Here is a 15,970-nt window from a genome sequence, read left to right on the forward strand (position 1 = left end):
GGAAAAAAAATAAAATTATATCAGGTTCTGTGCGGCGCTATGAAATTCAAAGGTAGCCGTCGTGGATCCGACTAAGACCGCTTCACTGTGGTTATTTATTTATTTTTTTTCCTGTATGAATTATCCCGAGCTAATGTTCCCAAAGGCAACGGCGAGGTGTCAAATATCACAGGACGGCGTCGCATTTTGAAGTAGTCGCACCGTTAAAGCGATTCCCGAGTTTCTGAACACTTTACACCTAAAATTCAGTTTTTTGCTGAACATTTTTCCCCCATTGTCCTTGTCAAATCTTCGATCACGTGTAGTTGTCTTTACGACATGTCTGACAATATTTTAAAAGATATGAAGAGCTTGTTTTCAAAACGGGACATGGGCATTTTTTTCCAGATTTACGAAACTCGCGCCAAAATTATCCAGCTCCGAATGGATAATTTTGGCGTGAGTTTCGTAAATCTGAAAAAAAAAAAATGCTTAGTCCCGTTTTGAAAACAAACTCTTCATATTTAATATAGACACTTTTTCTCCTTTTGACCGCTAAAAGAACAGAATTAAACTTTTAATGCATTGAAACAAAAGTGTTTTTGTCCTTAGTTATGCGCATATATTAACAATTGTGAATTAAAAGCGCTTCCTCACGTCCTCGTTTCCTTCCTTCCTAGCTTCTTTCTTTTTTGGGCTTCCTTGGTTCCTTCCAGCCCTCCCCCCAACCTGTCCTTTTCTCCTCCCTCCCCTTTGCTTTTCAACTTATTCTTTCCAGTCATACTATCGTTTAACGTTCCTAAAATTCTTCCCTTCCACACATCTCGCTATCCCTTCCTACTTTAGTTTCCCCGGCCTTCCCTTCCTCCCTTCCTTCTCCGCCCTCCATCTTTCACTGGTTTCCTCTCATCACACAAATATCTACTTCCTTCCCTTCAATCATTGTCATCCTTCCACCACCGGCCAGCTTTCCTCCCTTCCATTGCATCCTCCCGTAGTTCTACTTTTGGCCAAACCGGATTGTTTCTTGCTTAATTGTCAAATTTGAGTCAACGTTTGGCACGCCGCCGTTGAGCAATTTGATTGGCCGACTGATATCACGAGGGAAGACCGCAGTCGGGCCGAGAACACGCTGGCACGCTTTAATCATTATTTCCTGGACGAAAGGATCCCGCAGGAATGTGCTGACGTCACAGCAACGGGAAGTGACTCGGCCTGCGTGTTTTGCCCACAGGGAGCGGAAAGGACAACACTGCCACCTCGTGGCCGACAATCGCCACTGCAAAACTACTGTGCGAAACGAAAAATGCGTTTAACTTGAAATCCTTCCATTTTCTAAATTACAATACCTTCCATCCATTTTCTTAGCCGCTTATCCTCACGAGGGAGCGCTGGAGCCAGTCCCAGCTGTCAACGAGCATTAGGTGGGGCACGCCCTGGACTGGTCGCCAGCCAATCGCAGGGCACATAGAGACAGACAAACAGCCGCACTCACAATCACACCTAGGGGCAATTTAGTGTCCAATTAATGTTGCGTGTTTTTGGGATGTGGGAGGAAACCGGAGTGCCCGGATAAAAACCCACGCAGGCATGGGGAGAACATGCAAAGTCCACACAGGCGGGTCTGGGATCGAAACTTGGACCTCAGAACTGAGAGGCCAGCGCTTTCCAGCTGATCCGCCGTACCGCCCAATTACAATATACATTAATGATATATTAGTGTACCGCAGGGTCAGTTAAATGTTTGTGTTCGAGACCCACATTTGATGGATGAGACCACATGAGACAACCAGTCAAGGCGTCACTCGAGCTCACCTGCAACCCAAATCGGGCAAAAATACGTGTACGGATAACAGCGATGCATCAAAGTCAATGTGCAGCATGAAGCAAGGCTGGTGTCATTCACATTTATTGTGTCATTAAAAATTAAAAAAAAAAAAAAAAGTTTTGAGGACAATCAAAATATAAATACATTTATAGCCTCACACACTCATACAGTAAATATGAGCTACCCGATTTGAATGGGGGAAAAGATCACCCACTGACTGCATTATTCACACTCGAGAAGTTCTCGGAGGTCTTCGCTGCCGGACTGGGCCATCATAGAAATATGGCAGGAGAAATACGCCTCGTAGGAACAACTGTCTGACTGATTCGAATGAAGGTGACGACTCCAAAATAACAAAAATCAGAGACAAGCCTGAAAAAGAAACCCGAAAAGAAGAGAAGAAGCCCTTTGCCCGGATCAATAAAAACAACCGTGATGCATTTACTTGCCTTGTCCTTCACGCAAAACTCACACTAAACATTATTTTTTTTCAATGCTTGTTGATCTGATACTTTTGCGGCCATCAAAACAATATTCACACGTACGATTTCGAACTTTGTGATCTCAACACGCGCGTGTCGTGTCGGGGTGACAAAGTCGGTTATTGATGTGACCTCGTTATTAAAGTGATGGGGGGGGGGGACGCAGGACAGAAAAACACAAAATGATGCAGAAGTAGCATGCAAATAAAAAAAAATGGACGGGAAAAGTTTAGGGATGCAGACAAGGCCACTAATAAAAAAAAAAAAAATGGAGGTGGTTGCGAAAGACAAAAATAGAAGACCTGGACAAAAGTGGGGCGGGGGTGGAGGCAGGCATCAAGAAAAAAAGACAACAACAAGGGACACAAACCAGTCAGCTAAAAAAAAAAAAAACAAAAAAAAAAAAAAGAGTACACAAACGAGGGACCAAGAAGAAGGACAGACACAAAGTACACATATAAAAGGTCCAAAGACACCCGACAAACAGGAGACCACGAAGAAGGGCACCGGAGCAAAAGGTCACATCCGTATAAGAAGGAGCACAGCCACGGGCCTTGTCGCTGTTGCCGTGACAACCTATTCCCAGGGATACGGAGCGGCCTTCCCGTGCTCGTTTAGACCGCGCCGGCGGTGTTGAGTCAGCAGGGGGAAGCGTCGCGCTCACGGGAAAGCAACAAAAAGGGAGACGGAGGACCTGGCGGGTTGTTGAAGTCCACGACGTAAAGATGATCGGTCTTCTGCCTCCCGTCCGTCCGTCCGTCCGTCCCTCCTTCCGTGTGTCGTGCTCTCGGAGGGGAGGGGGGGGGGCACACGGACGCCAGCGGGGGGGCGGAGCGCCGTCGTTAGGAGGCCTTGCCCAGCTCTATCTTCTTCTGAATGACACGGGCCGAGTGGTAGATGAGGGAGTCGATGAGACCGCCCACTGCGGCGGGAGGACACGAGGCGGGTGAGAATTTGTCACAAATGGGGAGGGCGCTTGGGAGTGCGAGACTGACCTGTGAAGACGCCCCCGATGATGGCGCACACTCCGGTCAGGAAGTGGGTGAAGGATCTGAGGACGACGACAATCTTAAACTCAAATGGAGCACTTTTACTAAAGGATACAGCAGGTGGTGGTGGTGGTGGGGGGGGGTTTTCCAAAAAGTTTTTTTTTTAATAATCGCGTGACCTACCTGTGTTTCTCGGTAAATTTAACCATCATCGGCGAGAGCTCGTATAAAACGAAGACTCCGGGCAGGCCCTGGTCGCCTATCAAGCCATTGGCCACTTTTTCGTGTTTGGTGACTGAGAACTGGTTGGTTTTTACCACCTGCCAAAAACACAAAAAAAAGCACGCGTGTGCATTCGGGCTGGAATAGTTCGTCCGATTTTCCAGTAAAATTGTTGCTCACCTTGCCGTCCGTATTCATGTAAATGGTGGGGACAATTTTGACAAAATACTGGTACATCATTGATGCTGTGGGAGGGGACAGAAAACACAAGAACACCATGAAAGCATTTATACTCTCACTCTGAATTAAATCTTTTTCACACATATGAGGATTCAACACAGATTTCTCAATGATGGGAACAAAATAATTAGTGGAGGACACGAAACTGGGCCCGAGGGAAAAAAAAAAAAAAAAGTCAACCCAAAAATAGGAGAAACTCAGGACAGAGACAAAATTAAGTGACAAAGGAACTAAATGAAGACGAATCTGAGTCGAGAAAAGGACACAAAATAGGAACATAGACAATCAGAAATAAAACCTTCGAGACCTAATAATGGGAAACTAGAACAAATGGGGTGGGAAGCTTGCACTACTAAAAAATGCCACCGAGCGTCGCTGTGACCGTTCCCATGACGCTTTTCTGGCCACTGAGCACGCTTCCTGTCTTCTTCGCCTTCCTACTTCCGGCTATGGTGCTCTGACAGAGGAGATTAGAACGCTCCTGGGCTCAAATACGCCTCTTACAACTTCAAACAGGCGCGATTAAAGAAGCTCACTTTGGACAGATTTAAATCACGGTAACGAGCATTTTATTTGCAGCTCTTAAAAAAAACAACCAAATAAAGCGTGGCGTGTTTTCCTGTCAAGGCCACAAGTGACGTTAGCCCGCTGATTAGCACGCTAATGCTATAATATTATGAGACATTCACGCGCTTGAATTTTTGTCAAGGAAAAAAAAAAACAAAAAACAATGCTCTACTCTCTATGTCGCGTTGGCCGTTAACTGACTTTTTCAAAAATTGCATTAATATATATATATATATATAAATTATTTCTCGTCCAGATGCCCGTGACTGTCGCTCCGTACGGTCAGGGCCAGGCCCAGCCCAGCTGTTTCGATCGGGTCAAGATGGGCTTCATGATGGGCTTCGCGGTGGGCATGGCCGCCGGTGCCATGTTCGGCACTTTCTCCTGTCTCAGGTATTAAAGTAGAAATTTCGGAAAATCCCATGTTTCCTGCCTTCCTCCACTACAAACTTTTTTTTTTATTCATGCATTATTACATCACTTTGACCTGCTCTTCTACCTTCCTCAAACCCCAGATTTGCTTTTCCCATGTTTTCTGCCTTCCTTATTTCTTTACACCTTTGTATTTGGCATCATTTCCTTTCTGATCGTCTTCTCTCCCCTTCACACGTCTTTATCCTTCCACTTCAGACCTGTTAATTCCTTTTTAAAACCTCCTTAGTTCCTCCCTCCCAACCTGTCTTGGTTTGTTCCCCTCTTCTTTTGCATCTTCCCTTCGCTTAAAACTCACGTTCCTTCCTTGGGGATTTTGCCTATTGTGCCTCAAAATCCAATTCCTCGTTTAGAGACCTTGTCTAACTTAACCCATTCGTGGGCAGCGTCCCATTTTTTGGGGCATCATGATTTTCACGCATTATATCTTTCAGTATATCAAAATATTTAAGCGTTTTAATCTGAAGCCATAATTTGGCATCAGGAAAGGATAACTCCTTGGTCAAAGTTAGCACGGAGTTATTTCCCTTTCCTTCCTGACCCAACATGGCTACCTCAAGTTATCATATAACTTAACCATAAATGAAAAAAACTAATTTCCTTGATTCTGGCCCGTTAGACTTTTATCTCAATAAGGCAAAAAATGAACGGGTCAAACTAATCAACGTTTTCAGAATTTCAGACTCAACTGTAAATATTCTTGTCCCTGCAGACCCTGATAAAAGCGGAAAATCGTAAAATAAGACGTTTGCTTTCCATTCTGGAAAATGATCAAATGTTTTGTGTATTTGCTGACATTTTACAGAAACCTGTCTTGTGTATTTTTTTTTTTTGCACTGTCAATTGGAAATTGTTTTTGAATAAAAGGATGGAATTTTTTTTTTTTTTTTTTAAATCTGATGAATTGATTAATAGAAAAATAAGGAGTCTGAACCTGAAACCTCTCTAAGTTCTTTTAGCCATCTCGCATTTGACTGACGTTTTTTTCCACTCATCCGCAGAATTGGCATGCGAGGTCGGGAGCTGATGGGCGGAGTGGGCAAGACCATGATGCAGAGCGGGGGCACGTTCGGCACGTTCATGGCCATCGGGATGGGCATCCGTTGCTGAGGACGACCCCTAACGAGCCCGTCCGTGCGAACCGACCACAATTATGGGACTGATGCAATTGCAGCCGCGTCTTTCTGACCTCTCGGCCCGTGTCACCGCTTCCATTAAAAAGAAAATTAATTCCACAAAGTGGTTTTTGTGGCGTTTTGTCGTCTCACTGACCTTGTGGGGCCGTCACGTGCGTGCCATCCAGAGGGTTCACGATGCCGGGGTAATCCTCCCCAAACGACAGGTGCTTGATCGAATGGGTCATGTTGATCTAAATCACAGGTAATCGATATTTAGTGATGAGGGAATTAATACAAATGCGTCACTAGGTGCTTCCGCATCATAAGCAACATTAAAAAAGTGGGTTGTACTCCCAAAAAGTGTATTAGAAAATACTAATGTAATGCACTTTGACCAGTAGAACTGCATTTAAATATGGACTAAACTACTTAGTGATTAAAATGTATGGCACGTATGAGTTAAACGTGACTTTTTACCGATTACAACTGCTCTTAAATGACTGTACTGGATTTAAAAAATGTTCAGTTCAACATCCGCACTGCACAGTTTGACAATGTGGTGATTGCATATAGTGAACTGGACAAAAGTAGTGCTTTGACACCTGTAGATTAGTGAATGTTTGCAAAAGAACAATTTACTGGTTAAAGTCTGCATTATTCAATTACTAAGTGGGTTATCCAAAACCTTCATTCTTTAAAACATAGTGGTGGGACAGGTCACATTTTTGATTATATTAAAAAAAATAATAAAATATTTCTAAGGTGTGTAGCAGGCTGGAAAATTTTTTTGGGGAACCCTGGGCTTGGAAGTATTTAGCATGAATTAATGTTTTATAAGCGGTGTGGCCTGCCGTACTGTCATGACCTCAACGAGAAGAATAAAAATGCTTATTACAGTTACAAACAACACAACTGCCTTGCTCAGTGGTCAGTGGGTTTTTACACCGAGCGCTCAAATGTTACATTTCACCGGGAGCTAAAACAAAATGCTTACATTGTCCATGCCGAAACTCTGCAGGTCGTGAACTGGAAAAAGAATAAAAATAAAAAATTAGTCGGACATTAGAAAATGGAAGATATCTCAGACATTTTGTAGATTTCGACCTGTGTGAGTAATTTCAGGTCAATGGGACTTTGAACGGTGAGGCGCTTATAAAAGTAGCAGCACGGCGCATGCGGTGGCGATGCAAGCTTTGCTGGTAGGGGGGGAGGAATAGGTCGTGATGATAAGGATACGTCGTACGTCAGGCAGGCAGTACATCATACAGTATACGATAGACAAAAGTATTTGGCCATGTGATCATTCCAAAAAATCTTTTTCTATACTTCAAGATTTTACCATAAATGAAGTTCAAACAATTTAAAGGAATCTCCCAAACTCATTAAGTACTGCATTGGATAAATCACTCACAACTCTAGTAAATTGTGTGAAGGCTGAAGAGCACATATGGCAGGTTATTCTTCACTGTAGTTATTTATTTTTAAGTATTTTATACTGCCGATTTTTATCCTAAAAACTTACACATTTCGGAAAAGATTTGACACATTTCAATTTCACTTTGTTGCGCTTATTCAAAGTATTTTGCTCCATGACACAAATTCCCACATTTTCCATTAATCCAATCCACCCATCCATTTTCTTAGCCGCTTATCCTCAAAGGGGTCGCGGATAGTGCCGCAGCCTGTCCCAGCTGTCAACGGGCAGGAGGCGGCGTACACCCTGAACTGGTCGCCAGCCAATCGCAGGACACATGGAGACAAACAGCCGCACTCACAATCTCACCTCGGGGCAATTTAGAGTGTCCAATTAATCTTGCATGTTTTTGGGATATGGGAGGAAACCGGAGTGCCCGGAGACAACCCACGCAGGCACGGCGAGAACATGCAAACTCCACACGGGATCGAACCCAGGTCCTCAGAACTGCGAGGCCAATGCTTTCCAGCTGCCCCACCGTGCCGGCCATTCAAACCATTGCGACGACAAAATGTTCATCTCATTCAGGGACACACCGTGAAGCATTTTCCACTTTTCCCCTCACCCTTAAACATTTTTCAACCAATTGAAGCGGTTATGCTCATTCGGCAAAATTCCTCAATTCATTGTGACACGCTATCTCGTTACATGTTAGCATTTCAGTAAGTTTTTTTCGGCTTGTCCCTTTCGGGGTCGCCACAGCGTGTCATCTCAGATGAACGCACATATATGCCCTTCCTGACGCAACCCTTCTCAGGGAGTGGAGGGCCCCAGCGGGATACGAACCCACAACCCCTGGTTTACCAAACCAGTGCTCCAACCACTGAGCTACGGGGCCATGTTAGCATTTCAACAATTATTATATTAGTGCAAAAAAGCACCGCCCCCCCCAACTCTTAAATTTTCTACTATTTGAGCTCAGCACACGCTCTTCAGCATTCACACAAAATTTCGACAGTTTTATTTTCTAGTTCTCGAGCGACCACGCAATACTTTTGTCTATGTTGTGTAGCTGGAAAAAGTCGTTAAAATGAGTTTCACAGTTCCAAGGGGGAGAATCAGACAGTGTTAGTAGGAGCGCTTGAAAACAGACGGCCACCTCGTGACGGAATTACACAAAGAAGTCTGCGAAGAAAAGATGGACTTACTTTCCACAGAGTGCACTGCGGAAAGAGAGAAGAAACACCAAATGATTTTTGGGGGAGACAACACAGTAAGTCATGTGCTCGCTGGGGTTGCGCCGGACTAAACGCATGCAACCGTGCCAGATTGTGTTTAAAAAAAAAAAAAAAAAAAAAGCAAGAAATTTCCATATTCTTCTGCTCGCGATTATGACCGCGCAGCCCAAGACAGGAAAGATTTGAAAAGGGGAACACGAATTCCGATGTCAATTCAGTGCTTCTCGTCGCCCGTCTCTGCTGCAGAGCACTGAGATGTCGCAAACGGCGTGTTCAGCGAAGGAAAATAAAAGAGGAAAAAAAACACCGTTTAAAGTTACTTCAAGAATAAGGATCAGAACGGTGCCAACTGAGCGACGTTCACGTACAAAGAAAAGCAATCGGCACAGGCTTGCATTTTCAGTACTTTGAGCTTTTCTTTCTTTCGGTGTTCTTCCAGTAATGCCTTGCAATGCCAAAAGATGGTACCGAATGCCTGGCTAATAAGAAAGTAGAGAGCAAGGAAGTACAGCGGTACCTCTACTTATGAAAGTCTCTACTAACAAAAAAATTCAGGTTACAAAAAGCCTCCCCGGAAAACTTTTGTCTCAAGTTATGAAAGAAATTCGGGATTAAGGAAGGGAAAAAAATGGCACTGGATTCCACCGAATGTAAACATCCCTGTACTGTATCTTGGTCTTAAAGCGGCCCGATAGAGCCGCTATCCCATTGGCCACCACCGGGGCATCTTCCTGGCATCACATTAGCTAGCAGGGACATCAATCTTTAGTCATGACGCACATCCTATATCTTAGTCACCGAATCCATTTTGTCACATGCTCGTTCACACTCGTACTGCACAATTTCTTCGCGATTTATTCATTTTTTCCCCACCATGGGCCCCGAGAAATTGATGGCCAGTGAGAGGAAGACGGGAGTTGTTTTGTCCATCAAAACAAAACGAGAAATTGTCGCGAAATATGAAACAGGCATGTGGACATGGGGCCTCGTGCCGCTGCTCCACGGGGTTTTGAGAGGATCCAAGTGGATGTTGAATCTGAAGTTGAGGAGGACATCGGCGAGTTGGGTCAGGAGCACAGGCCATTTCATGTAAAATACGTTTCTACTTACGAAAGATGGAAGTTACGAAAAGACTTCTGGAATTGATTAATTTCATAAGTAGAAGTACGACTGTATTGATGAAATGAGGTCACGGAAGGATTGATGAAATGATGTATCTCGACTGCGAGACGAATATTTTCATATGTCTGGGAGGAGCTCAGTTTTGCCCGGGTTGTTAGTGGAAATCTTATTTCCATTTAATTGATTTTCAATGGCTTTGTTCGAAGTTTAAAAAACTGTATTCAAGCGTTTTGAGAATCAGTTTGCCTTGTTACGGTTTAAAATATCAAAAGGTAATTACCGTAATTCCCGGCCTATAAACCACGACTTTTTTCACACGCTTTCAACCCTGTGGATTATGCGGTGATGCGGCTAATTTGTGAATTTTGTCTTAACGGCCGCAAGGGAGCACTCAAGCGGAAAGGGTAAGAGTGAGACTGGCGGAATATATGTGCTGAGGAAGTGACTTTTACCAGCAAGTTTTTTTTTTTTTTTTTTTTTAACCGGCTCTATTAGTTAGTGCTGCGCTGGCGTGTTGCTGCTGAGCTACTGCCATGTCTCGGTGATTTTTACAGATTTTTTTTTTTTTTTAAACCAGCCCTGTTCATGCTACCGTGCTGTTGCTATGTCAAGCTAAGCTAAGGTATTAAAACTTTGAAAACTCTCTCTACCATCTTTCGTTGTGAATATCTCGTGTTTCAATGTGGGCACTTGCGGCTTTTACAAAGCTGCGGCTTATGCATGTACCAAATGGTATTTGCTTTCCTAATGTACTGGGTGAGCCTTATATTCAGGTGCGCTCTGTAGGCCGGAAATTACGGTGTGTGTATATATACAAATATTTTTGCCATTCGCTGTACATCTCAGCCCCATATCTTACGGTGCTTTTGAGTTTCATGCCGATTGAAATATGGACCAATGGGTGACACAATGGAATAATGTTTAGCGCAGATGCCACACGGTGCTGAAGTTATGGATCCAAATCTTGGCGGATTCTATTTTGGACTTAGCCGTTAACCCCGTGCTTATGCTGATCTCCTCCCAAATCACCAAGTTTGCACGATCGCGTAACTGGAGACTGTAAATTGTCCGTAGGTGTGAACATGCATAACAGTGCTTATTTGACTAAACGGGCTCTGTGATTGGCTGGCGACCAGTGCAGGGTATGCCCCGCCTCTCGACAAACAGTCACGAGGGTGACAATGATGCATGGAGAGGGTTAGATGAAGGAAGTCATGGTCGTGGTTAGAGGGGAGGACGCATAAAAGCCAAAAGTTTCTGAACAGACCCAAGCTGAGGCGTGGATTTCTTTAGTCTCTGACATTATGTGGCAAGATATCCGTATGAATATTTATCAATCTATGCCAGCAACATATTGTGACAGGCAAGGTGATGCAACTAACTGATCAAACAAGAGAATTAAAGCCGGCCTCACCGGGTGTTCAGAAACCTCGGAGAGGCCACCGTGGACTTGGTGCGCAGCCAAGACGGATTGCGGCGCTTACCGTGGACGTGCGACTGCTGGAAACTTTTTCCCGGCGCAAAGTGGAAGTTTCCTGCCACCTGAAAGTCAAAGATAGTCAAGATAAGCACGCAAGTGTGACAATGTAGTTAATATTGGATATAAAACATATTCTTGTTCACTAATCCGTAAAAAATGATTTGTATTTCTACAATTATAGGATGACTTTCTTCTTCTACTCTTTTTTTTTTTTTTTTTTTGTAACGTGTACCTTCATTCATGCACTGCACCGAAGATTTGAGCTATTCTTTGAATATAATATTGTTTTACTTGTTACTAATTTATTATGTAGTTGTTCTTGTAAGTTAAAGTTGAAATCTGGTAGTTAAATAAACACGAAGGTTTGAAATCATTGAATGTTTATTTATTATTTCAATTAAAAAAACAAACGAAAAAAAAAAAATCAGGACTATAATTTTGTTTTTAATATATTATTGCCCACGCCTAGCAGGTAGGTTGACAAGTCACTCAGTAAGTATGTAGCCAGGTACGCAATATTGCCAATACACAAACACACCTGCGATCGCTCACATTTGGAAAATGTACGGGTGTGGTCCGTCATGCCCACAGATATAAAGTTGCGGGTGTGTGCTCCGTTTGTATTTATGAGTGTACCTCTTTAAGAGCGGAAGGGGGCGGTGTCAGTTAAACTAGGAAGTAGAAGTAGGCTGAGCTGATAGAGACCGTGTGCTTCTGTGTTTAAAAAAATGGATCGTTTTTCATGTGCGGTGAGAGTGTGCAACAAGTGCGCAATTCCAAAGTGGCGCAGCATAGAGGGAACAATAGTCAAGACTACACAAAATAAGCGACTTCTTTCAATATCTATGTATTTCTACTCGTAACAAATTTTACGCCCGTGATTTTCCGTGTTCGACTGTGCAGATTTTGCCAGACATACGCATACGTGACTGCAACTGAACACTTTTTAGGCTTTATCATTGGACTGGATCTTGTGCACCGTATGTGTGTCACACATGAGTTGCAGGTACCTTGTTGACCTCCAGAACCCCGTACACTTGGCACCCTTCATTCTTCTGCTCCTGCATCTTCTGCGTGAAGCCTTCCCGCTTGCACTGCTCGATGGTGTCGGCGCTCTTGAAGGCCCAGCCTCGGCGCCGGTACGCCTCGCGCACGTCGTCGCAGGTATTGCAGCATCTGTGTGCAAAACAACCATTTTGAAAATAAATGAACAAATAAAGAGGGATCCCAAGAGGGCAGCTTTAGACAGTTGGGCTCACAGTTCATAGGACTGCGGTTCAAATCCCGGCCCTGTCTGTGTGGAGTTTGCATGTTCTCCCTGTGCCTGCGTGGGTTTCCTCCCACATCCCTAAAACACGCAACATTAATTGGACACGCTAAATTGCCCCTAGGTGTGATTGCGAGTTCGACTGTTGTCTGTCTTCATGTGCGCTAGCAACCAGTTCAGGGTGTATCCCCCCCCCCAGTTGCCCGTTGACAGCTGGGATAGGCTCCAGCACTCCCGCGACACTCGTGTGGATAAGCAGCTTGCAAAATGGATGGATGGGTCCCTAAATGCGGATGTCCCCTAAAATCCTCCTTACTTGAGTTCATCAGTCTCAGCACCGTAGCAGCTCTCGCACCGATTTGGGTCGAGCGTGCTGGGGTCAAACGCTTGTCCGTCCTCAGCTTTCCCGAGTTCTGCGGAGAAATCGTCACCGTTAGCAATGTAACTGGTTCATATGAAAAATGATGTCTAATTAACCCATTATAGCTTGTTCTGACAAAAGTCTGTTAGAATATTACCAATACAGGACAAAATGCAGACCAGATATTTGAACACAAACGGTGCACCAACTCATGTAGACAGACAATGTAACAATACTCAGAAGCCGTGAAAAAAAAATCCCCTCCAAAAAGTGATTTTAATTCCCCTTTTCCACTTAATTGAAGAGGAAAAGTACATGAAAATAACATTATTCAAAACATGGAGTGGGTGGCGCTTTACTGTAAAACCCAACAACTTGACTTTACTTGAAACACATGACACTCTTCCTTTTTTAAGCAATAAATTGGCATTTTGTATTATATTAGTCATACTTTTTAGAGTATGTACCAGTAATAATTATTTTACTGTATACTTTGTGAAGTACAATATTGTAATGTGCCATTTTTCTTATTAAAAAGCACTTTACACTTTTTTCGTCATCAATATATTAAACAGTGCTGTAATGGATTTAATGGCAGAAAGTAGAGATTCGAACCCCGTCATCGATTTGCCGTCGGCGCACATCTTACCGTGTTTCTCCGCCTCTTCCGTGACAGCTTGCATGTCTTTGTCCAGCCGGCGCTTGAAGAGGTTGTGCTCCACGTCCAGCTGCTGCTCGCCGGCCACGTCCATGGCGTCGATGCTGAGATCTGACAGCGAGCGGGGAGAGTTCACAACAACAACAACAAAAAAAACAAAAGTTAGGGACGTCGGCGCCCACACAGACAAAAGATGATCACGATATTTTCACCCGCGAAGATCACAGTGCACCTTAGGCGCCCGTTACTCACAGGCGCAGGGCATGTGAGGGAAGACCACGTCCACGTTGATCTTCAGCTTGTCTCCTCGGGACGTGTCGACGTATAGTTCGGGGTGCACCTGCGGCGGGAAAGCATAGACAAACTCCCATTTTTTCTTGTATGAAAGTTCCAAATGTCAAAATGTTACCGGAAAAAGTGCGTGTGCAATTCAGAAAAAGATAAGTCGAAAAACTTGAAAATGATCATCCATCCATCAATTTTCTTTGCCGCTTACCCTCACAAGGGTTGCGGGGAGTGCTGGAGCCTATCCCAGCTGTCAACAGGTAGGAGGCGGGGCACAACCTTAACTGGTTGCCAGCCAATCGCAGGGCACATAGAGACAGACAAAAAGCCGCACTCACAATAATTATAATTTGTGCGCAAGGTGCAATTGATCCACTTTCACTTATGCCAAGTGAGTAATTAGGATCAAGTGGAACCGGTTCAGCAAAGGAATTCTGAACATATTCAAGTTTGAGCAGCACTTTTCTTTCAGTACCCCTATTAAGACAATATCTCCCATTTGCTTATTAAATATGATGCATGAATATGCGCACTCACCTCTTTTGTGAGATAGTACTGCAGCTCAGAAATGAAGAGGATTAACATGATGATGCCGCTGATGACTGTCACTGAGGAGAAAAAAAAATGAAATATCAGCAAATCAATGAAAGGAATTTCAATTTGAGTTGAATAAATATTCAACGTCTTACATAATAAAAAGTAAAAATGTACAGTGTAGTAGGGTAGCACAGTGAAGAGTGAAATTGAAATAAATAGCATTTTTTTTTCCAACAAATGTAAACAAAGTGCACTTTCAGTTGAAAGAAACTGTACATTATTTTTTTACATTAGTGTGAAATTTCGCAAATCTTTATTTTAAACAGACATGTGCAGGTCAACTCATTCTGTCAGTAGTTTTCCATCCAGAATACTGACAAAGCATGAAAACGCTCATTTTAACTAACCCCGCTCACACTTTTTCCACACGTTTAGTCCCTTTCACACAGAAAAAGCAATTACAACAGGCAATTGCCACATTCAAATTCTGAAACCTTTCACACAGAACACCGCAGGAAAATGCCGGCTTTTTCAGCAGCAACCCCTTTCACACGGACGCGTTGTTACCTTTGCACAAAAAAAGCCGTGACATCCACTGACATTTATAGGCGGTAGTATGGAAGTCAATTTGTGCCACCAGCATTTGAATTTGAAATGTAAAGTGATGCCATTTTCAATGGTTGCTACAATTCGCTGTCTAAAATTTACTATCTGTGCCACCAGGCAGAACACCCAGCCAATCGCAGTTATCCTTTCTTCGTCACGTGACGTCACATACCAAGAAAGCGTAACTGGATTGGCTGGGTGTTCGGTTCTGACCTGAAGTAACCCTGCCTGGTGACGCAGACGGTGAATTTCAGACAGCAAATTGTCGCCAACGTTAACGTGTTAACGTTGAAAAGTTACACTGAAATACTTAATGACTTTACAATTCAAATCCTGTTTTCTGTGGCATTTCTAATTCAAATCCCATTTCACTTTTACATTTCAAATTCAAATCATGCTGCCACTAATCTACTTCCATACAGTACAATTTTTGGCAATGGCATTTCAGTACCTATCACATAAAAAAAAAAAAAAATTACCCAGGAATTTGCAGGCTTGAAGTACTCGCCCCTTTCATGCTGGCATTTCAGTACTCTTTACACAGGACGACCTTTAAAAAGGGTTTAATTGGCGGTACACCTTTTACACAGTACCTTTCGAATTAAAGAATAACATGAAATAAAGCCGAGAACACGACAAGGGCGTTTTAAATATAAACAACCGCCGCTTTCACACTATTTTGTCAGAGCCTTTCAAAGCCTGTAATCACAGGCCTGTAACATGTTACATATCATTTGAATTTTGCCACGTAAACTCTAAACAAGTACGATTTGCTGTACATGCTAGGTTAAACAGAATAACCGGCTAGCCTTGTTGTTAGCCGAGCTTGCTAGCAGCGCCGAGTGACAGCTTCTCTCGCCGACAAACCCAACCCGCTCACCGGTCGCGCCGCCCCACGTCTTCACCCGGAAATCCTCCAGAGTTTTGGGGTAGGCGTCAAACTGTTTGAGCTTGTTGAACGTGTCCATGTTGGGTGGCGGGCGTCGCTCGCCGCCGAGAGCCGCGCAGGAGACAAACGCCGCCGCTGCAGGGCTCCGAACACACTTCGGGTTCTGGGGTGTTCTCTTCCGGGTTAGGGGGCAGGGTCTCGATGCGTGGACCAATCAACGACAGACGCGTTCACCGTCTCCCCGCCCCCGAATTAT

At 43.8% G+C, this 15,970-nt stretch overlaps 2 protein-coding genes across 4 annotated transcripts; one reads left to right on the top strand and one right to left on the bottom strand.

The window, feature by feature from the left end:
• Positions 1–123: 123 nt before the first annotated feature.
• ergic3 (ERGIC and golgi 3) lies at positions 124–15,904 on the bottom strand. Of its 3 annotated transcripts, none has more exons than XM_061831842.1 (14): positions 15,706–15,904; positions 14,220–14,290; positions 13,650–13,737; positions 13,389–13,508; positions 12,695–12,791; positions 12,122–12,287; positions 11,116–11,173; positions 8,480–8,494; positions 6,852–6,883; positions 6,012–6,108; positions 3,681–3,745; positions 3,462–3,598; positions 3,285–3,340; positions 124–3,211 (listed from the first exon to the last, which is right to left on the bottom strand). In XM_061831842.1, the coding sequence occupies exons 1-14, from the start codon at positions 15,791–15,793 to the stop codon at positions 3,132–3,134; spliced, it is 1,170 nt and encodes a 389-aa protein (XP_061687826.1). In that variant the 5' UTR covers positions 15,794–15,904; the 3' UTR covers positions 124–3,131. The 3 variants fall into 3 exon arrangements, with proteins under 3 accessions (XP_061687826.1, XP_061687828.1, XP_061687827.1); XM_061831844.1 differs by lacking the exon at positions 15,706–15,904 and adding an exon at positions 15,305–15,653; XM_061831843.1 differs by lacking the exon at positions 8,480–8,494 and having other exon boundaries at positions 15,706–15,902.
• romo1 (reactive oxygen species modulator 1) lies at positions 4,152–5,977 on the top strand. Its single transcript, XM_061831851.1, has 3 exons — positions 4,152–4,297; positions 4,564–4,700; positions 5,741–5,977. Exons 2-3 carry the CDS (start codon positions 4,564–4,566, stop codon positions 5,847–5,849), a joined length of 246 nt encoding a protein of 81 aa, XP_061687835.1. The 5' UTR covers positions 4,152–4,297; the 3' UTR covers positions 5,850–5,977.
• Positions 15,905–15,970: the final 66 nt, after the last annotated feature.

Source organism: Syngnathoides biaculeatus, chromosome 10 (assembly GCF_019802595.1).
Source record: "Syngnathoides biaculeatus isolate LvHL_M chromosome 10, ASM1980259v1, whole genome shotgun sequence".
Lineage (NCBI taxonomy): Eukaryota > Metazoa > Chordata > Actinopteri > Syngnathiformes > Syngnathidae > Syngnathoides > Syngnathoides biaculeatus.